Source organism: Panthera tigris, chromosome A2 (genome assembly GCF_018350195.1).
Source record: "Panthera tigris isolate Pti1 chromosome A2, P.tigris_Pti1_mat1.1, whole genome shotgun sequence".
Lineage (NCBI taxonomy): Eukaryota > Metazoa > Chordata > Mammalia > Carnivora > Felidae > Panthera > Panthera tigris.
The window spans coordinates 73,104,046-73,126,404 of NC_056661.1; the positions used below are offsets into that span (position 1 = coordinate 73,104,046).

General features: G+C 39.7%; 1 protein-coding gene across 7 annotated transcripts in view; it reads right to left on the reverse strand.

Annotated features, from left to right (window-relative positions):
- The window catches only part of SUGCT (succinyl-CoA:glutarate-CoA transferase), a 746,174-nt gene that overhangs the window by 556,063 nt on the left and 167,752 nt on the right, over positions 1–22,359 (reverse strand). For all 7 annotated transcript variants that reach the window (XM_042963790.1, XM_042963765.1, XM_042963780.1 and 4 more), the window contains one exon: positions 6,899–6,994. In XM_042963790.1, coding sequence (XP_042819724.1) covers positions 6,899–6,994 — 96 coding nt within the window. The remainder of the gene's footprint in view (positions 1–6,898; positions 6,995–22,359) is intronic.

Below are 22,359 nucleotides of genomic sequence, written 5' to 3' on the forward strand. Positions count from 1 at the left end.
ATTCCACTGGAGGCTCAAGAAACGGTTTAACTGAAAAATCAAGAGTCATTTGAAAGCATACGTTGAAAACATGATGGAAACCTACCATTAATTGCTCCATAGCTCAAAATTCAAATGTACTTCAATGTCATTTATTAGGTTTGATGCCTTCCAGAATCATAATAAATAGGTCATTTCTCAAGATGATGGAAAAATATGAGAAGAATTCTACCATCTATCAAAGAAACTAAAAGACAGGCATCCACAATGTATCAAGCACCAAAAGAACTACTAGTTTAAATATAGAGGGAAAGGAAGCAAGTTTTAGAAATATTAAAACCATGGTTCTGAACCAGGGTCTCGGATTTTCTACCATTGGCCACAACAAAGTTGCTTTCTCTCTCTTGGTCTCCCTTTCATCAACATATTTACATATATATAACTTTTACATATGTGAGTATATATATATAATTTATATAAAGTATATATTATGTAAATTTATCATATAATTATATATTATTTATTATATAATGAATATATAAAAATTTATATAATTTACATAATATATAATCATTGTTTCAATGGAAGCCAGCATGATTATTTTACTGTTATTTACTAATACATCAATGAAATTAAATACGCAATATAATCATATGCCTGTTTAAAGTATACTTTCAAATTCCAGTGAATGCTTTAGTGTGACTATGGTAAAAAAAAAAAAAGTCACACAAGAAGAGACAGATATATATCATTTACATTTTCACTTTTTACAAAATCTTAACATGGGCGAAAAAAAAAAGATTCCCAAGGTTACCTAATCTGTTATGATTTAACAGCATTTTAACGTTTTCTAAGGAATGATAGCAAAGTACTGCATCTCTTCAAACTTGGAATTTACTGCCTGTCTGAGTCTCTGCTTGTGCCAAATTAAATATACAGTATAATGTCCATACCAGAAATAACAGAGCAAGCTTCCTGCTCTATTCCTTGGTTGAATGAGCCCAAACTGAAGAAAAGGAGACATGATTTTATTTAATCATCTAAATAATTGTTTTCTTCAATTTCTTGGTTTAGAGGGTACTCCAGAAAAAGGAAGCTTTAAAAGAAATTGCCATGTGAATTCTCAGGCCATTTAGAGGAAAGGTTTCTTTTGAAGGCCCTACATTTGAAAGCCTCAAGAAAAAGCATAAAAAGAGTAATATTAATGAACTGCTCAGAAAGTCAACTTCCCTGAGCTATTCCACAGCACCCAAATGGCTGAGGACTGAGGACTGTAAAATCTCTTTGCCTGTGAGGTACAAATGATATTGCAAACTAGATGATGTAGTCCTTCTTCCCAGCAGATACCACCCAAAACTCTTCTGAGGAATTCTGTAATACAAGAGCACAGAGAAATGGGATGGTAAAAGGAAAAAGATGCCTTGGGGGTCTAAGGAAGGTTGCTGGGGTTTTTAAGGTGAGGAACATGGTCATATGACTACCCACAGATACACAATGCAGGTGACAGAGGAGATAAAGTACAGGGGCAATGCCTTTAAATAGGTAAAATGTGGAAAGGGACAATTCATTCATTGTGACAGGAGGGAATGAAGTGAACCATAGATGGGAACACATTCAGGAGCTGGGGAGGCATGGCAAAGAAAAGATGAAATAGTTCTTTTCCAATCGCATCAATTTTCAGTGAAATAAGAGACCATCTTTGGCTAAGGATGAGGAGATGGGGGAAGGTCTGAGGACAGAGATGTGAAATGGTCATCTCAGAGAAAGAAAATAAATATGTAAATAGTGTGCCAGGATTGTGGGTAAGGATGAGGGACCACTTGAGAAAAATGGTGGTGAATGGAGAGGGAGCTTGTCAACATGGTAGCTGTGTTTTCCTCTAGCCATATTCGCTACTTGAGTGTGGGCGCAGATTGAAAGGAGCATTAAGTCTAATCAGCAGTGGGCTTTTGCCATTTGAATACAAAGGAGACGGTATAGTTACCAATAATAATATAGTCATTTATTACTCATAGTGCAGCATCAATATCACCTGGAATCAGACAATGCATCTTACGATTTCTATGTAGAGATTCATATGCATGTTAAAGCTTGAGAAATACCTGAGTGGTAGTCAAGTGCAAACAGGAAAAGATCATTAAGGGCCATGGGACGCTAAAGAAATGAGATGCCAGGATGTTGCTTGGGTCATCTAAGTGGATTGTAAAGCCACCAAGACTGTTGACAGAAGAAATAACTGGGTCAAAGGAAGAGATGAACGGAGCCATGTGAGAATAATTGTGCGGGTGATAACACATAGCCTGGAAGGCTTGGAGTCCTGGTGGTGATTGAGGCAAATGTGTAAAGGATGATGGGATTGGTGTTCTTTTAAGGGAAGGAGGTAATTGTGGTTGTCTCATTCCCCAGATTGGTCTCTGTGGCAGTACATACTAATCATGAAGGCAATGCTGTAGCTGAAGAGATTGTGGGTTTTTTCCAAGGAGCACATAGAACTCTGTGAGCATCCCCAAGTCCTGCTGGTAGTATGGACTGGGAGAGAGATGGTCTTATCAGGAATCCAGAGGGAGCTCAGTGGGCTTCTGTTAGATCCATATACCAGCATGCTCCTTAGGGCACAGTAGCAATACATTGTTAAGCATTTAGGGCAGAGATGGCCACCCAAAGATCTGTGCTTGCACTACAGAGCACAATAATTCTGTATAAGAGTAGAGAAGTTCGTTGGTCTCCGAAAAGAAGAGGGGAGAGAAAGAGGAACAGAAAAGATGGGGAGATTCTTATGCTATTCAAGATAGTGAAACTCCCCAGTAGCAGCCAAAAGATATGGTTTAAGACAGGTGAGACTTCCTATCAGAGACTGTACAAGTTTCATCTATAAAATCTCCCCCTTTTCCTTGAAAATGTTCAGTATAGTCTCCTCTCTTCATGAGTATATGTGTGAATGGATCTTCTGGAGAGAGGGAGAGGGGTCAGTAAGGATCATGAGCCTGGAAAGCAGAGAGGAACATACAAATACAGGCTCCTAGCATGTTGAAGAAATATGGGAGAGACTTTTGGATACACATGGGTTATGAAATTAGGGGGATTATGATGTTAAGCATGTATGTAAAGTGCAGTGGCCCCACTGATAACCATATTACACAATAAAACATATTCTTTTTGAAGACCAGCCAATTGCTTTCTCTGCACTCTTCTCTCCCATCCCCCAAAACCCTCCTGTCTTTATAAATATAAATGTTTGAAGGGCTGAGAAACACTGGACTAATACCAATGCATTAAAAATCATCAGCATCGCATCAGCATTATGTAATTATTAACCCCTTGGGCTAGGTGTTTCTCAGAGGCAAGGCCCAATGGTAATGGTAACAAAAGAAACACTGAAATCCACTTTTTAAAAATCTGAATTCTCAGAAAAGCACCCACCAAATCTATTCAACAAGTAGCAGAATGACTATCTCAATTCTGTCTACTTTTGTTTGGTTTACTCATTTTCAGAAAGTTGGCAGTTGAAGAATAGGGAAGAATGAACACAAGTGGATAATCAACCCGAGAAGTTCAGGATTGAGGGTACATAAAATAACACACAAATGAAGGATCCTTACTTTTCAGAAATTTACATTCCGTGCATTCAAGGTCTGTGATCTTTCAGATAGGGTTCAACAAGAATTAAGCAGAGTGAGCAGGGTGCCTAACTAATTCCTGAGACCATTGGGGTCTTCCATTATAGACTTTCAGCTCCAAACGCAGACAACTCAAATTAGATGCAAAGCTATAATTATTCTAGAAAACTGAATTATAATTATCCTGGCACTCACCCATAAAAATATTTCCCAAATCTATTTTAAAAATTAAAAACAGACCAAGGTCTAGAAACATATCTAGGATCCATCTTAATATGCTGGTTTCATTCAAGCTGAATTTGCATTTGTTCCTTAATCACAGTGCTGAACCGGTCCTCTACCAAGAAAAAACAGATGAATTCTGAGTTCCTGAGGAAAGATCCTAGTAGATCTTCTCTTATTTCTTACAGATAATAAAGCTGCAATCAACTAGATCAAATAAGCACAGTATCCACTTTATGTGACTGGGACAATTCTGGCAGGAAAAGTACATTTCTGTCTTCAAAGAATATATACACATGCACACACAGAGTCTCCCATATCCTTTACCTACTCTAGTAAAAGCCAAAAGTTTCTAAATTTCTTTTTACCTCACAGTAAAATAATTGACAGCATACTCAAGACTCCTGAGCACAGGAAGGACAGCCAAGGTCTATACAAAACTTTTTTTTTTTTTAATGTTTATTTATTTTTGAGAGAGACAGAGAATGAGTGGGGTAGGGGCTGAGAGAGAGAGAGGGAGACACAAAATTGGAAGTGGGATCCAGGCTCTGAGCTGTCAGTCCAGAGCCCCAAGTGGGGCCGAACTCAAGAACCGTGAGATCATGACCTGAGCCAAAGTCAGACGCTTAACTGACTGAGCCCCCCAGGCACCCCGATATACAAAACTTTTTCAAAAGACATTCTATTTTTTCTGGGGCGCCTGGGTAGTTCAGTTGGTTAAGCGTCCGACTTCAGTTCAGGTCATGATCTCACGGTTTGTGAGTTCAAGCCTCGCATCAGGCTCACTGCTGTCAGCACAGAGCCTGCTTCAGATTCTCGGTCTCCTTCTCCCTCTGCCCTTCCCCACCACCCCCTCTCAAAAATAAATAAATAAAACATTAAAAATATATATCTTTAAAAGACATTCCATTTTTTAAAAAAATAATCAAAAAATAAACTGTAAACCTTACACTACAACACAGTGAACACATCCCTATGTGATATGATTTGGAATTATACTATAAAGCCTTCCGAGTCAAAAATGCTTTCTCCACACACCAAAAACTAAAAATACGCCTTCCATTATTAGTGATGAACTCCCACAGGTTCCAACATTTCCCTCTGCTAAAATGCCTTTGAGATGGATCTCCACAGTCAGTGATAAGTATCAATTAGTTGATGGCAACCTTTCAGCCATGAGCAAGTTTGACGGAGAGGGTATGGTTTGGAATAGAAGAAGCAACTGGAACCACAGCACTCTCCTGTCAAAGGTAGCAGGATCTGAAAGACTAGTCAACAAGGAGCAGATCAGAGTTGGGATTCATCTATTCAATACAGGTATCAAATTCCTTTTTTTTTTTTAACACTTATTTATTTTGAGAGAGAGAGAGAGAGAGAGACAGAGGGTGAGCAGGGGAGAAGCAGAGAGAGAGGGAGACACAGAATCGGAAGCAGGTTCCAGGCTCTGAGCTGTCAGCATGGAGCCCGACTCAGGGCTTGAATTCATGAGTGGTGAGATCATGACCTAAGCTGAAGTCGGACGCTTAACCAACTGAGCCACCCAGACGCCCCAGGTATCAAGTTGCCTATCAGAGAAGTGAGAAGGCTGAATTTGATGATCTCTAAAAAGTTCAAAAATGCAGCTTTTGGTAGGTCTGGCTAGAAGTTTAGCCACAGAGGGCTAAGAAGTAGGGAACCCAAATGTCACTAACAGTGGTCATAAAAGCACTGCTAAAGAAAAAAGGGGAGGCACTCAAGAAAATGTCTTCAGGGGTACCTGGGTGGCTCAGACAGTTAAGTATCAGACTCTTGGTTTTGGCTCAGGTCATGATCTCACAGTTCATGAGACTGAGCCCCATGTCAGGCTCTGTGCTAACAGTGTGGAGCCTACTTGGGATTTTCTTTCTCTCTCTCTCTCTCTCTCTCTCTCTCTCCCTCTCCCTCTGCCCGTCTTCAGCTCACACTGTCTCTGTTTCTCTCAAAATAAATAAATAAAAACTTAAAAAGGAAAAAAGAAAAGAAAAGAAAATGTCTCCACTACTGTAGTTACGCCAAAAGGCACTTCTACAAGGAAATCATAGTAACGCCTCAGGGACAAGGAGAAGATACACAGAAATAGAAAGCGAAAAATTCCAGATTCACATTGGGTCACTGAATTGCTCAAATTGGTATTAAAAGAAATGGAAAAGAAGCTAGTTTTGCTGAAGGAAATAATGTTCTTAAAACTAAAAGGATGAGTAGCAGTTGTTGATGGATTGATTTCCTGGCAAATGCAAAATGCGGACTTCTGCATGCTCTGTCAAGGCCATTAGCACTGAAATGGCTACAGTAAACTTCACTCCTTCATTCAACAGATATTTACATGGTGCCTAGTCCATACTTCTGCTGGATGTGAGAAAGGATATGGTGATGAAAAAGACACCTCTAACTCTTAAACGTATTAGAGAAGATATAACAAATATATTAGTAAATACAATGAGAAATGATACTACGAAGCTAAGCAAAGGTTAAGGGTTTGGAAGAAGAGTTAGTTTCTGTTCTTATCTTATTTGTGAAAGATCACAATTCCTTCACATATTCATTCACACTAGCCAACATCAAGAATTTCTAAGGACAAGTTTAGACACTTAATAAAGAACAGCAGTTCCTGAACCATCTGCTTTGCTCTGAAAATAAAGATCCGTCACACGCGAGTTTTCATTTTACTCCAACCCTGTGAGAATATTATTGTCAGCTGGGGTAGGTAACATTTGGTTTATAACTGACATGGTGAACAAACCATGCTTTATAAAATGGCTACAATCAGTGTTTCTTTGGGGTGAAAAAAACACAAACCATCATGTGTGGCCAAAAGTCACTCACTTTCAGCAAGTTCCTTTGATCCATTTAAGTGTCCTGTTACTAATCTTCTGATGAAGAAATGTGCAAAACACAGAATTTAAAGTGAACAACAGAACCTTGTTATAGTCAGACAAAGATACATAACAGAGTATCCTGAAAGGTTTTTTTTTTCTTAGCAAGGGAAATAATTTCCCAAATTCATATCATACGAAACTGCAGATTACAGTAGCCCAACTCTATGTTGTATGTATTATTCTTACCTGGTAAGGAACAATACTGCCATGAGCTGTGCCCCATCGTTCTGCTTCCTTTTGGGCAATCAGATAATTAGCAGCTACCTGGGTCAGACAGGCCACCTACCAGAGGAGGGGGGAAAAAAGGTAGTTAACCCACAATTACGAACAGAAGGTTATACTGTGAAAGTTCTCATTTGAGTTCATTTCATGTCAGGGCAGAAGAAAATAAAAGAGAGAAGAAACTCCAAATAGGTTATAAAATACACAGGAGGGATGCCTGGGTGGCTCAGTTGGTTACATGTCCGACTTTGGCTCAGGTCATGATCTTGAGGTTCCTGAGTTCGAGCCCCACATCGGGCTCTGTGCTGACAGCTCAGAGCCTGGAGCCTGCTTCCGATTCTGTGTCTCCCTCTCTCTCTCTGCCCCTCCCCAACTTGTGCTCTGTCTCTGTCTCTCAAAAATAAATAAAAACATTTAAAAAATAAAGAAAATACACAGGCCACCATGCCTTCATCACGCAAAGAAAGATAGAACGGTATTACATTATTGCCTGAGACTAAGTATGAATAACATTCAGCTCCCAGAAAGATCACTGGAGGACAGGGGTGCCTGGGTGGCTCAAATCGGTTTAAGCATCCAACTCTTGGTTTTGCCTCACCACAGTTTCATGGGTTTGAGCCCCACATTGGACTCTGCGCTGACAGCGCAAGGCCTGCTTGGGATTCTCTCTCAGCCCCTCCCTTTCTCATGCTGTCTCTGTATCTCTCAAAATAAACAAATAAACTTAAAAAATAAAATTTAAAGATCAACTGAGGATGGAGGTCGACCCAGTAGATGAAACCCTGGTCCAGCCTTTAGCATCAAAACCACATCAAAATACATCAGCATCTAGTACATTCCTTTCCCCTCCTCACCCGTGTCCTTTTGCTTTCTGTCAGGATGACAAAAAGAAGAGCTGGTGTCATCCCTGAGCAGCTGAACCAGCCATGAGCCAGGTTCCTCTAAAGTTCTCATTTCATGAAAAAAATAACAATAATAAACCTCTACTTTGTTTCAATCAGTTCAGCTGCCCAAAGCATTCTTACTGACACAGAGAATCAAAATTATTTGACTTTTTGAAATTCCCCGTGAATTGTCCTCATTTAAACAAAAACTGCTGTACCTCTCTCAAATTAGTCCTAACCCCATACCCTCATTATTATACCTATTTCAGGTTTCAAAAGCCTTAGATCTTTTAAAGGGATCATCTAAAACCTTAGGGTCAGCTTCTGACTCTTGCAGTATTTCATACACATATCTTGAAAACCTACAATGATTCAATAGCATAGTAGGATAACATGAGGATAATGACTTGATTCCCGATGACCCGCCACGAGGAGCCTGTGTTCTCACGAATACCCATGCCCCCAAGGGCTGTGAACTATGGAAAGGCAACCTAATAAAAATTTTCCAAAGTTTCCAGAAAAAAAAAGCTTCTGGCCCCATAACATAATCAGGATATTCCACATATACCATGGGTTTATTTTCCCCATTCTGGATCATCAGGTGTGACTGGGAATCTCCCAAGCCAGTAAGTTGAACATATCCCAAACTAAGTCTGGCTCCTGGAACAACTCAGGGGTGGTTTTTCAGGGCTCCGTGCCACGACCTGTCATTGCCCTCTCCCTGGCATGGCTTCTTGCCTCCCTCCAGGCCTATCAAGAGGGCTCGGCCTGGATGAATCTCCTTACAGCAGCAGACATTCTCCTTTACTTTATTCTTGGGATTTACACTCACTTTTATGTTCATTTACTGCTCTGTTGAAATTGGAACTGCCTTATGGCAGCTGGTTCGGCTGTACTGCCCAGGTGGCAAAACTAATAAACTTTGAGTCATCCACTTCTGGACCTCCATCTGGTCTCGGGCATTTGAACCATGGAGCATTCCAGGGCTGCCTGGGGCTGCCTCGTGCTAATCACCATTTCACAGATCACTTCTGTGTCTTTCAAAATGGAAAATCAAATCAACATTTTGCAGTCAAAAAAAATGCACTGGATAGGAAGTCCAGTTTCATGATTTTGCATCTCTGTAAACTCTAAGAGGTTGTACGGCTGTAGGTATTTAACTACTTTGACCTTCAGACACATTCTCTATAAAATCTTGGGCATTTGGCCAAACTGGGTGCTTTTCGATCTTTTAAAAAAAAAGGGGGGGGAAGCAGAACTCCTGTACCAAACCACATAATGCACAAAATCCTAATGTGTGAGGAAGTAACCCCCAGTGTTCTGGTTGAAGCGGAAGCAGGCCTACAATGTCACCCGGGGCAGCATAAACACAGAACTCAATTTGCAAATAGTAAATGGTCTTAAATTTGCTTCCTAGGTCTATACTTCTGACTCTTATTCTTCTTAACAGTCTGGCAGATAAAAATGATACCAGGGATGCAATTGTAGTCATTTTCCCATTAAAGCTCTTCCTGAAATTGGGTAAATTCTCTCAAGTCTGAGGTTTTTCTATAAGAAAGGTTTTTCTTTGATCTAACTATATATGAGAGATGGGGGGAGGAGGTTGTTCTTCTCAAATAAATTCTGGTAAAAGTCACTCTCCAAGTTTCTCTGGTGCTACTGAAGGCCAAGGATTCACATTAATAAAGGTAATTCTCTGCAAGCAAAGAATCATAAGAGGCTTGGTATTTCCACTCTTTTAATTTCAAAGTCAACTGAGAGTCAATAGACCAACATCAGCAATAGCTGCAAGAGGTAGTGAACTGACTGGATGATCACAGGTTAACCTGAAAATCCTAGATTGATCTGACATGGTTGCCAGGAGGATGTATGGGCTGGATTCTAGGCTGGAGATGAGCCCGACTACCTCCTTTCTTGCCCACGACCTCTTTCTCTCATCTCAATTTTGACTTCTGTGTTTCTGACCCTACCTTGCTAAGCTATATCTTTGATAACTATTTAGTAAAAGCAGAGTTATTTAGAGTAAGTTTGAATGAAGAGTCAAAACTCATCTCACCAACTGTTTCTAAATGGGATGCCCTATCAGTTTCTTGCACACAACAGTAACTCACGAAAACAAAAGAGCATTTCAGGACTAACAGCCTCTCACTGGGCAGAAAGGTTAGATAAGATTTTAAGCCACTGCCACCCAAAAACAAAGTGTGATTTGTCAGTAACTATTCAGAGGCAAATTTGGGGGAAAAATGAATTATATTTAAAAAAAAAAAAAAAGGAGCGACAGGGCTAAATTTAGCAACCCAGTGTTTAAAAGGGGCATTGCAAAACTAAGAGTAATCTACTATTTGCAATGAAGTATTTTAAGGCAGGAGAAGGGGGAGAAAGTCAACAGCTATGACGTGATTATGTATGAAAAATCAGAGGCTTCCTGGCAATTAATGACAAATTTTCCACAAATCAAGAGAATGCAGGATGTGACTTTTAGGTTAATAACTACATACTGTATATCCATTCTAAATATTGCATTAGATCGTTACTTACATCCCCTAAACTTAGGGCCATTATTTCATCATGTGGATGCTATATAATTTACTCAGAATGTTGCCTTTATATGGTTTCATCTGAACAAAAAAGCCAACTTTGGTTTAATAATAATCATTCTGACAGAAAAACTATTATTTTAGATAACATAGTGGGTCCTGGTATTGTGTGTCTAACCAGAAAACCAATGGCATGGTCAAAGTGGCTCTCAAAGGGCACAGCCCCAAAAGACATGAGGAAGAATACACCCAATTATTTCCCAAAGCAGCCCCATGGGGTCTGTCACCACGTTTCACTTCTACCGAATGAGGATCAAACTGCAATAATAGAATTTTTCATCTCCAAAAAACCAAGTATGATGGGAAAAGTGGGGAAAACAATACTGGGATTGGGGTCCATTGCATCACAACTGGTCAATTTTTCCCTCCTGCTCCCTTGCACATATTCTGGCCTCCAACTAAGCTGGGCTAAACACCAATCATGCTTCACTTCTGCACCTGCCCATCTTTCCAACCATTCTTCAAAGTCCATTGCAATGTCACCATTTCCACTAAGTATCCTCTCATCACCCAAGCAAACAAATATTTCCCCTGCCTCTGAACAAACACAACCCCTTAATCTGCCTAACTCCAGCTGCCCTTTCACAGTCCACCTTATACAACTACACTTATAAGATGGCAAAGCTAAGAAAACCTAGATCAGTGGTTCCTAAACCTACCTGTGCATCATAGTCACCTGTAGAATTCCTGGACCCACCACCCCCCCGCCCCGGACCTACTGAATCAGACTCTCCAGGGATGGGGTCTGGGAAAAACATAATTTAACCAATGTAACCAGATTTGAGAACCAAAGCCTCAGGGAAATCTAGCCTGATCTCTTAAGGTTAGAGATGGATAAATAAAGGAACAGAGAAGGAAATAACTTACTTGAAGTCACACAGCTGGCTAATGACAGAACTTTAAACTACTCTAACTACAGTGTCCTCCTCCAACCTAACTTATTATCCATAGCTTATCCTATCCCTCCTTTTAAACCGGGAACTATTTCAGGGTAAGAACTGTTTGCTACAAACCCTTCATATATTCTCCCAGCACCTAACATAGAATTTCCACACTATTTTTTTAATGTTTATTTTTGAGAGAGAAAGAGTGTGTGAGCAAGGGAGGGGCAGAGAAAGAGGGGGACAGAGGATCCAAAGCAGGCTCTGTGCTGACAGCAGTGAGCCCGATGTGGGGCTCCAAGTCATAAACCGCAGATCCTGACCTGAGCTGTAGCTGGATGCTTAATCCATCCACTGAGCCACCCAGGCGCTTCCACGCACTAATTTTTTTAACGCGTGAATGGAAACAGTAAGTATTAGTTTATTTACTCAACAAATACTGAGTGCTGCTTTGTGTAAGGTATTATGTCAGCTACTGGGTACAAAAGTAAATAAAAAGACACAGTCCTGCTCTCTTTGGACTTAAGAATAGTGGAGAAGACAACTAAACAGTTATAGGAACTTGCACGGGGAGAACTTTAAAAACAAAGAGAATATCATGTGGGCAAGCCCTAAGGCAAGAAAGAGAGTGGCATACAGGGGGAAAAAAATCTGAAAGTAGATGCATATAACTGAAGCATGACAGGAAAGAGACAGGAAATGAAATTAGAGGTGGACAGATCCTGCCGGCCCCTGAAGGAGTCATTCTCTGCACATCTTTCAGAATGATTATTTTATTTTATTTTATTTTATTTTATTTTATTTTATTTGTTTGTTTGTTTGTTTGTAACTGATCTCTACACCCAACGTGGGGCTCAAACTCAAACTCAAGATCACAAGTCTCATGCTCCACCGACTGAGCCAGCCAGGTGCCCCTCAGAATAACAGTTTTAAAATCAAGAATTATATTATATCATCCTTCTACTTAAAACTCATAGGGCTTCCCACTGCATTTGGAATTAAACCCAAAGAATGGACTGAAAAGAGACAAGAGAGAAAAGGGACCAGTTACAGATACTGTGAAGGTCCAGGCATAAGCCTATGACCGCTCAGACTAAGTTCGTGGCAGTGGAAATGGCCAAATGAATGGATTTAAGATCTCCTTTAGGGATAGAATGGACAGAACATGTAAAAGACTGTATGGGAAGGGGATGGCAGATAAAATGGTGAGGAAGAGGAGGGAGCTACACATAACTCCCAGGTTTCTGGCTGAATATCTGGGTAGGCTATGAAGGCACTAACAGAAATAAGCAAATCCAAGAGAGGAAGGAGGTGAAGGGAAAGGAAAACAAGAACCCTCCTTTGCATATGTTGCATTGGAGATGCATGCAAGACAATCATTGGGGCTGCAGTCATCAGCATATAGAAAGTATTTAAAGTCATTCCCTAAGGGAAAATAGGGAGAGAAAATTAGAGAAGAAACCAGGAACAAGGTAAAACAAAAGAAGATAAGTCTCCATGCCAAAAATAGCCTCTAATCAGAGGTATGAATAATGATGCAATTCAAACCACCAGCACCAATTTACCCCAAAATAAGGAGCAGGTGAAATAAACTACGATATTTAAACATAACAGGAGATAAAAGTAGGCATTTAAAATGGTGCAACAGAAGAAGATAGTACCATGTGAGGAAATGTTTATAATTTTTTTAACTTTTTATTTTAGAACGGTTTTAGAGTTACAGAAAACTTACCAAAATAGTAATGAGTTCCCATATACTCCACACCCAGTTCCTCTATTATTTTTATTTCTTTTCTCTGCTGATTTAATTTCTTACTTATTTTTTAGCTGACACAATGTTACATTGGTTTCAGGTGTACCACCTAGAGACTCAACTTCTCTAGACGTTATGCTGTGCTCAGCACAAGTGTGGCTCCCATCAGGCTTCCTTCAACACCATCCCAGTACCATTCACTATATTCCCTATGCTGCGCCTTTTATTCCCTTGACTGTTCATTCCAATGCTCCTATTAATTAGCCTCTTACCCCAGTGTGATACATATTTTACAATGAAAGAGCCAATATTGACACATTGTTATTAATTAAAGTCCGTGTGTTCAGATTTTCTTCATTTAAAAAAAAATTTTTTTAATGTTTGTTTACTTTTGAGAGAGAGAGACAGAACTTATTCTTTTTGAAGCAGGCTCCAGGCTCTGAGCTGTCAGCACAGACCCAGGACACAGGGCTCAAACACACAAACCGTGAGATCATGACCTGAGCCCAAGTTGGATGCTTAACCGACTGAGCCACCCAGGTGCCTCAGATTTCCTTCATTTTTAATGTTCTTTTCAGCTCCAAGATCCTATTCAGGATACCTATCACATTCTATTTGGTGGTTGCTTCCGTAGGCTCCTCTTGATTGTAACAATTGATCATACATTCCTTCTTTCTGAGGACCTGGACAGCTTTGAGGAGTATAGATCAGGTATTTTGGAGACTGCTCCTCAATAGGGATTTTTCTTCTATTTTTCTCATAATTAGAGAATTATGGGTTGGTCTTTGGGAATTTGGACTTTTTGGAAGAAAGCTCACAAAAGTAAAGGGCCATTTTCGTCCATCTTATCAAAGGTACAAACTATCCATATGACTTAACATTGTTGGTGTTGACCTCCATCACCTGCCTGAGGTGGTGGCTATCAGGTATCTCCACTGTAAAATCATTCTTTTTTTTCTCCCCCTTTCCACAATGAAATCTTTGGGGGTGAGGAGTTACGCTCCTCCTTCTCAAGGATGAACTGTCCACATAAATTATTTTGAATTCTGCAAAGGATATTTGTCTCTTCTCTCCTATTTATTTATTCAGTCATTTATTTATATCAGCACAGAGTCCTAGGTATTTATTTTATACTTTGGGTTATAATCCAATATGACTCTATTTTGTTGCTCAAATCATTCTTTTTTGGCCACTGGGAGCTCTTTCAGTTGGCTCCTTTGACACACACCCCATCATGGTGAGGTTTTTGTTTTTAAGCACTTCTTTTTTTGTGGCACTACAGGATACTCCAGGATCATCTCTAGAAGTTCTGTTCCAGGCTTACAAGAAAGCATAAAAAGAAGGGGGATCAAAAGGTAAGTAAAGGGAATGTCTATTTATATATTATGTTAATATATTATATATAATATTTATTTAAGTGTCAACCAGTGCCTCATTCATTCATTTATTCAAAAATCTTGACATCACACCTACTATGTGCCAGGAACTGTTCAAGGCACAGGGGAAATAGGAGTGAATAAGACAGACATGGTTGCACTGTCATGAAGCTTACATTCCAGGGTCAGCTACATTCAGGCATAAAAAAACAGGAGGATATCAAGAAATGATAGATAGAAATGATTTTCTAGACCAGCAGGTTAGAAAAGTCTCTTTGAAGAGGTTAACACTAGGGGCACCTGGGTCACTCAGTCGGTTAAGTGTCCAACTTCGGCTCAGGTCATGATCTTGCAGTTCAGGTCATGATCTCCCAGTTCTTGCGGGTTCGAGCCCCGCATGGGACTCTGTGCTGACAGCTGGAAGCCTGGAGCCTGATTCCGATTCTGTGTCTCCCTCTCTCTCTGCCCCTCCCCCACTTGTGCTCTGTCTCTCTCTGTCTCTCAAAAATAAATAAATGTAAAAATAAAAAATTTTTTGAAGATGTTAACACTTAACTGGAGACCTGTAGAAAGCATGTGAAAATCTAGGGGAATCTTTCTAGGCAACCACATCAACAACTAAAAGACTTTCTTGCGGTAAAAAATTTACCATATTTCAGAACAAAAATAAGGTCACTGGAGCAGGAACGTAGTAGGTAAAAAAGGCAATAGTATAAGATGGGGTTAAGGAGGGGGGCGCCTGGGTGGCTCAGTCAGTTAAGCGTTGGACTCTTGATTTCAGCTCAGGTCATGATCTCACGGTTTGTGATTTCAAGCCCCCGTGTCAGGCTCTGTGCTGACAGTGTGGAGCCTGCTTGGTATTCTCTCTTTCTCTGCCCCTACCCTGCTCATGCACTCTCTCTCCCGATTCTCTCTCTCAGAATAAATAAATAAACTTAAAAAAAAAAAAAAGATGGAGTTAAAGAGGGAAGCAAGCACCAGAACATGTAGGTATTGCAGGCCTGAGTAAGGACCTAGAATATCATTCTAAGTGTCATGGGAAGCCATTGATTTATAATAATTAGATCATCTGGCTGTTATATGGAGTATTAAGGGGGAATGAATGAAACCAAATGATCTCACATGAGGTTGGTACTACAGCCTCTATTTTACAGATGAAAAAACTACGCCTAGGCAGATTAGGTGTCTCATCTAGGTCACACAGTGAGTTGCTGAATGGCAAATCTATGACTCACTCGCAGGTCAGTCTAATCTCCAGCCCATAGGGCTAAGGAGGGAACGCATTCAGGAGTGGAATGGCTATCCCATGTTGAAAAAAGAACAAGAATTATACCTATTCATACTGCATTTACCATTTTAAGCTTCTAGTATTCACTAACAATAAAAGCTAATATCTATATTAAGTACTTACTGTGTACTGTTCTAAGCATTTTATGCAAATTATCTTATTTCATCCACATGACAACTGTATGAGAGAGGTGCTATGATGAACCCATTTTACAAATGAGAAAACTGAGGCACAGAGCAGTTTCATAATCTTCCCACAGTTATATACCTAGTAAATGGACAAGCCAGGACCTGAACTCAGCTAGTCTGGATTCAGGCATTCTATTCTGTATTTCATACAGAATCAAACTCCTTAGTATTCCTGAATGGCCACGATCCTAGAAAAGTTTTATTGACTGTCCTACTTGGTAAAGAAAAGACAGTCAGTAAACATTCTTTTCTATTAGGTAAACCTCTACAGATAAGTCCGACCTTAATTATTACGTAATCCTTAATATGGTACTCACTCAAAGATTTCTGCTTTGCTGCAACTATGTCTTTACTTCTATTCCAATGTAATTAGAAATAAACTTCAACCTATAAACATTTTACCTGTAAACACTAGAAAAACCAGTAGAGCTGTTATGTAATTTTAAAATCTCTACCTTTATTTGCTTAGCAAAGGAAGAACATATTGTCAAATCCTTCTCTTTGGGGCATTTTTTTTTAACCTAATGAAAGGAACACACACATTTCACATTCCTCTGAACTATCACTAATGGTAGTCAAATCATATTGATGTTTATTTTATATACTGAACTCAAAAAGAAAACATATTTGCATCATACTCAGAATAATTTTGCCAATCCATCTGAATCAAAATCAGACATGTGGAAACTGGATCTCAAATGCCAGAAGGTAAGACCAGACAACACAGAGAGACAGAATTTCAAAAGCATGTTTAGTGTAATACATCAAACATATTTCTTACCATTAACCACTGACCCAGTCAATCATTTCACTCAAAAAGTGGTTATGAATAACTAAAAGGAAAAAATGTGATGAGTAAGTGGAAATATAGAAAGGTAACAGTTAGTGACATGATGTACTTATTTATTCCTGTGATGTCTTCGGTTTCAAATGTTTTCTTCGAATATGGTTTTACATTTGAAATAACTTCATTCTTTAAAATATTTGTTTCTTAAAACAAATGAATAAACAAACAAAAAGCAGAATCAGACTATAAATATAGAGAACAAACCGATGGTTGCCAGAGGGAATGGGGGTGAGAGAGTGGGCAAAATGGATGAAGGGAAGTGGAAGATACAGGCTTCCATTTATGGAAGGAGAAAGTCTCAGGAATAGAAGGCATAGCATAGGGAATATAGTCAACGATATTATAACAGCACGATATGGTGACAGATGGTAGCTACACTTGTGTTGAGCACAGCAGAAGTACAGAGTTGTTGAATCCCCACGCCATACACCTGAAACTAATGTAACATTGTGTGTCAACTACACTCAAACATTTTTCTAAGTTCTGTTTTTAGAATACATACATTGCTCTGCAACGCTAGTTTTAAAAAGAAGTTATAAGAAATGAAAGTTACTTTTGTTTATTGCTTCCTTCATGCATTTAGCAGATATTTAATAAGCCCTTATTATATGCAGAGCACTCTGTCAGGTGCTGTCAGAGGTCCCAAAATTAAAAAAAAGAGAGTTTTATCTCTCAAGACAGTTAAAATCTTTTTTTCCATTTTTGTAAATGTTTTTATTTATTTTTGAGACAGAGAGAGACAGAGCATGAGCAGGGGAGGGGCAGAGAGAGAGAGAGGGAGACACAGAATCTGAAGCAGGCTCCAGGCTCTGAACTGTCAGCACAGAGCCCGACGCAGGGCTCCAACTCACGGACTGTGAGATCATGACCTGAGCCAAAGCTGGATGCTTAACAGACTGAGCCACCCAGACGCCCGAAAGCTAAAATCTTTAATTCAAAATAGAAATAATCAGTCCCACAAGAGACTTTTTAAAAAAAATCTATCAAGTAGACAGGACGCCTAGGTGGCTCAGTAGGTTGGGCGTCCCACTTTGGCTCAGGTTATGATCTCGCAGTTCGTGGGTTTGAGCCCCATATCGGGCTCTGTGCCGACAGCTCAGAGCCGGGAGTCTGCTTCAGATTCTGTGTCTCCTTCTTTCTCTGCCCCTACCCCACTCATGCACACTGCCTCTCGCTCGCTCTCTCTCTCTCTCTTAAAAATAAACATTAAAAAAAGTTTTTAAATACAAAGCAGCATTTTTCACAGAGCTACAACAAATAATCCTAAAATGTGTAAGGAATCACAAAAGACCCTAAATAGCCAAAGCACCTTGAAAAGGAAAAGCAAAGCTGGAGGCATCACAATACTGGATTTCAACTTAAATTACAAAGCTATAGTGATCAAACCAGTATAGTACTGGCACCAAAACAGACATATATATCAATGAAGTAGAATAGAAAACCCAAAAAGGAACCCAAAACTACATAGTCAATAAATCTTTGACAAAGCATAAAAAGAATATGCAACAGGGAAAAGATGGTCTCTTCAACAAATGGTGTTGGGAAAACTGGAACAACATCCAAAACAATGAAACTGGACCATTTTCTTACACCATACACAAAAATAAGTTCAAAATGGATTAAAAACCTACATGTAAGACCTGAAACCATAAAAATTCTAGAAGAGAACGCAGACAGTAACATCCATGATGCCAGCCGTAGCAACTTCTTTCTAGATATGTCTCCTAAAGCAAGGAAAACAAAAGCAAAAATAAACCATTGGGACTTCATCAAAATAAAATGCTTCTGCACAGCGAAGGAAACAATCAACAAAACTAAAAGGCAACCTATGGAATGGGGGAAGATACTTACTTGCAAATGACATACCAGATAAAGGGTTATATCCAAAATATATAAAGAACTTATAAAACTGAACACTCAAAAAACCCAAAAAATCCAATTAAAATGGGCAGAAGAGAAAAAAGAAAACATCCAGATGGCCAACAGATACATGAAAAGATGCTCAACATCACTGATCATCAAGGAAATGCAAATCAAAACTACAATGAGATATCACCTCACACCTGTCAGAATGTCAACAACATAGAAGCAACAGATGTTGGCAAGGATGTGGAGAAAGCGGAACCCTCTTGCACTGTTGGTGGGAATGCAAACTGGTGCAGCCACTCTGGAAAACACTATGGAGGTTTCCATCCAGCAACTGCACTACTAGGTATTTATTCAAAGAATATAAAAACACTAATTCAAAAGGATACATGTACCCTGATGTTTATAGCAGCATTAACTACAATAGCCAAATTATGGAAACAGTCCAAGTGTCTCTCCACTGATGAATGGATAAAGAAGATGGGAGATATATATATTATAATATATAAATATTATTAATATATTACATTAATGTATAATATACAATGTATTATACATAATGGAATATTACTCAGCCATAAAAAAAGAATAAATCTTGCCATTTGCAACGATGTGGATGGAGCTAGAGAGTATTATTACTAAGCTAAATAAGTCAGTCAGAGAAAGACAAATACCATACGATTTCACTCATATGTGGAATTTAAAAAAAAAAACAATCAAAGGCAAAAAATAAAAGAGAGAGAAGCACTCCAAGAAACAGACTCTTAACTATACAGAATAAACTGATGGTTACCAGAAGGGAGGTGGGAGGGGGGGGATGGGTTAAATAGTTGATGGGGATTAAGGAGGGCACGCGCTGTGATGAGCACTGGGTATTGTATGGAAGTGTTGAATCACTACACGGTACACCTGAAACTAACATTGTATGTCAGCTAACTGGAATTTAAATAAAAACTTAAAAATAAATTAAAATAAAATAAAATAAAATAAAGGTTAAGCTCAGAGAGACATGCTCCTGCCGACCTTGACAACACAGCCTGCATGGGCTCTACAGCCACAAGGAACAACCTGTCAACAACCTGAAAGGGTTTGAAGGACTCTGAGCCCCTAGTGAGAGCTGCAGCCCAGCAGACACCTTGATCGTAGCCTCTTAAGACCTGAGCAAATGGTCCAGGCTTTCCTAGACTCTTCACCCATGGAAACTATAATGTAATAACCTTGTGTTATTTCGAACTATGCATGTGTTAATCTATTACATGGCAATAGAAAATTAATACAAGGCTGAAGCCGCTGAAGTAGATGAGTCGGCTGAATGCTTCCAAGGAAAGCAGAGGACAGGGGCAGGGCTCTGGAGTCAACCAAAGAGGGAACAAAAAAAAAAAAAAAAAAAAAAGAACATAACTCTAAAGGATGTGAAGGTGGGAAGAATAACAGAAAGGTGTGGTGTCTGGAGGCCAAAGGAGAAGCATGTTAGAAGAACAGTGTCGAATGTGTGCCAAATAGCCAAGTGAGGCCAAGGAGGAGGACAGTGAGAATCTCAGACTCAACAAAAAGAAATTAGCCTTCAAAGGCAATGTCAAGAGAGAGATTGGAGTGGATATCATAACGCAAAGGATTAAGAAAAGTCGGTGGAAAACAGAAAACTCAATACAAATAATACATGTAAGTCTGGCAGTAAAAGGAGGAAAGAGACAGAACAATAGCTGGAATGCTCAGCCAAATTACCAAAAATGGTGTCAAGTGAAGATTGTTCGTGATGTTACCTTTTCCAGGGTATACAGACTTTAATAGAAAACTAATGAACACAAAAGCCTTAGAGCTAAAGGAATGAATCTCTCTGAGTGGAATTTCAGGCATTTCCCTCAAGTTCATGGGAGAAAGATTTTATAATTGAGTCATTTTCCTAGAACCTTGAAGTCACAGAGCTATATAAAACAACGCTGCATAGAACAACAGCTTATAAACCAAGCTCCGACATGAGAACAAAAATTCATTTACACACTCTGACTACATCTGATCATTCTAACTGACTAAAATCCAAGAATGTAAAGGTGATTCGAATGAGGATTTTTGTCTGGCCACATCACACCGCACTGCTCTCCTGAGCTTCTGTGGCATGGCTCCCAGAATAACAAGGGAGACTCACCAGCATACAGGACATGATTAAGTTCTTCAGTGGTGACTCTTCTTAAAGTGTCCTCATGGGACTTCAAGGGAGAGGTGCAAAACCAGGTGTGAATTAGGGCAAGAAATCATGTCAGTGACCAAATGATTCAGCAGGTAAAGTATGTGTCACATTATTACACTTCAAGAAAAAATTCATGCACTGAAGACAGGTACACAGTGCCAAGGACTGCCATTTAATTAACAAAATCAACTCAGTGATAAAAACAGACAAACAAAAAACTCTAAGAACACCAAGAAAGAAAAAATACATTATGTTTTTTTAACGTTTATTTATTTTTGAGACAGAGCACGAATGGGGGAGGGTCAGAGAGAGAGAGACACAGAATCCGAAACAGGCTCCAGGCTCTGAGCTGTCAGCACAGAGCCCGATGTGGGGCTCGAACTCACGGACCGCGTGATCATGACCTGAGCCGAAGTCGGCCGCTTAACCAACTGAGCCACCCAGGCGCCCCTCTATTTTTATATACTAATTCTGTTGTATTTGAAAGTGTTAATCTTGTACTTACATTTCATATCTTCAATCAACAAATACGTATTGAGTGACTACTTTGTTCCAGGCAACGTGCAAGGTGCTGGGAATACAATAGTGAAAGAGATAAATCCTCTGCCCTCATGGAACACAGGGTCTAGAGAGAGGACACGTTAAACATGTACAGCCTATGGGGCGCCTGGGCGGCTCGGTCAGTTAAGCCTCTGACTTCGGCTCAGGTCGTGATCTCGGGGTTTGTGAGATGGAGCCCTGCATCAGGCTCTGTGCTGACAGCGCAGAGTGTGCTTGGGATTCTCTCTCTCTCTCTCTCTCTCTCTCTCTCTCTCTCTCTCTCTCCCTGTCTCTGCCTGTCTTCTGCTCTCTCACTCTCTCTCTCTCAAAATAAATTTAGAAACTTAAAAAAAAAAACAACCATATAAAGCCTAGTGAGGTGAGGAATTTGGGGACAAGCCTAGGGGACTTTGAGCAAAGTGACCTTGGCATGATAAGCGTGATAAGCATATTCTTTTCACACTTCCCTGCCCCCTCCTGCCACCAGGACACAAAAACTGCTTTTGGCAAATATAACTGCTACGTTACAGCCATCTTTACTGGTGTGGGAGTCACTTCACGGGAACAGAAACAATAATAATACTCCACTCTACATACGAACACCTGGGCAACCTCACCTCTGTTCTTACTAACACATCTGACCAGAGACTAAAACCAAGGAAACTGATTTCAGAACCTTGCTAACTTACATCCCACAGTCAGAACTCAACAGCAAGCCACATGACACAAGCTGGATGGCTTTTAAGGTCTAAGTTGCAAACTGTGGATGTGTTTGGACTTTTCAACATCACCTTTAAGAGACCTCAAAGGTACACCGACATAATCAGCCTTTGATGACACACTGTATCATATATCCACATTCTCATATGCCCCTAATTTCATACATTTGCATACGATCTGCATTCTAACGTATCCGCAAATCTGTTTTTCTCTGCTAGAGGACTGTAATATGATAGAGCCCTTAAGGATCCACTTTGCTTTGTTGTGTCAATCCTCATATTCATCAGACAATGATCA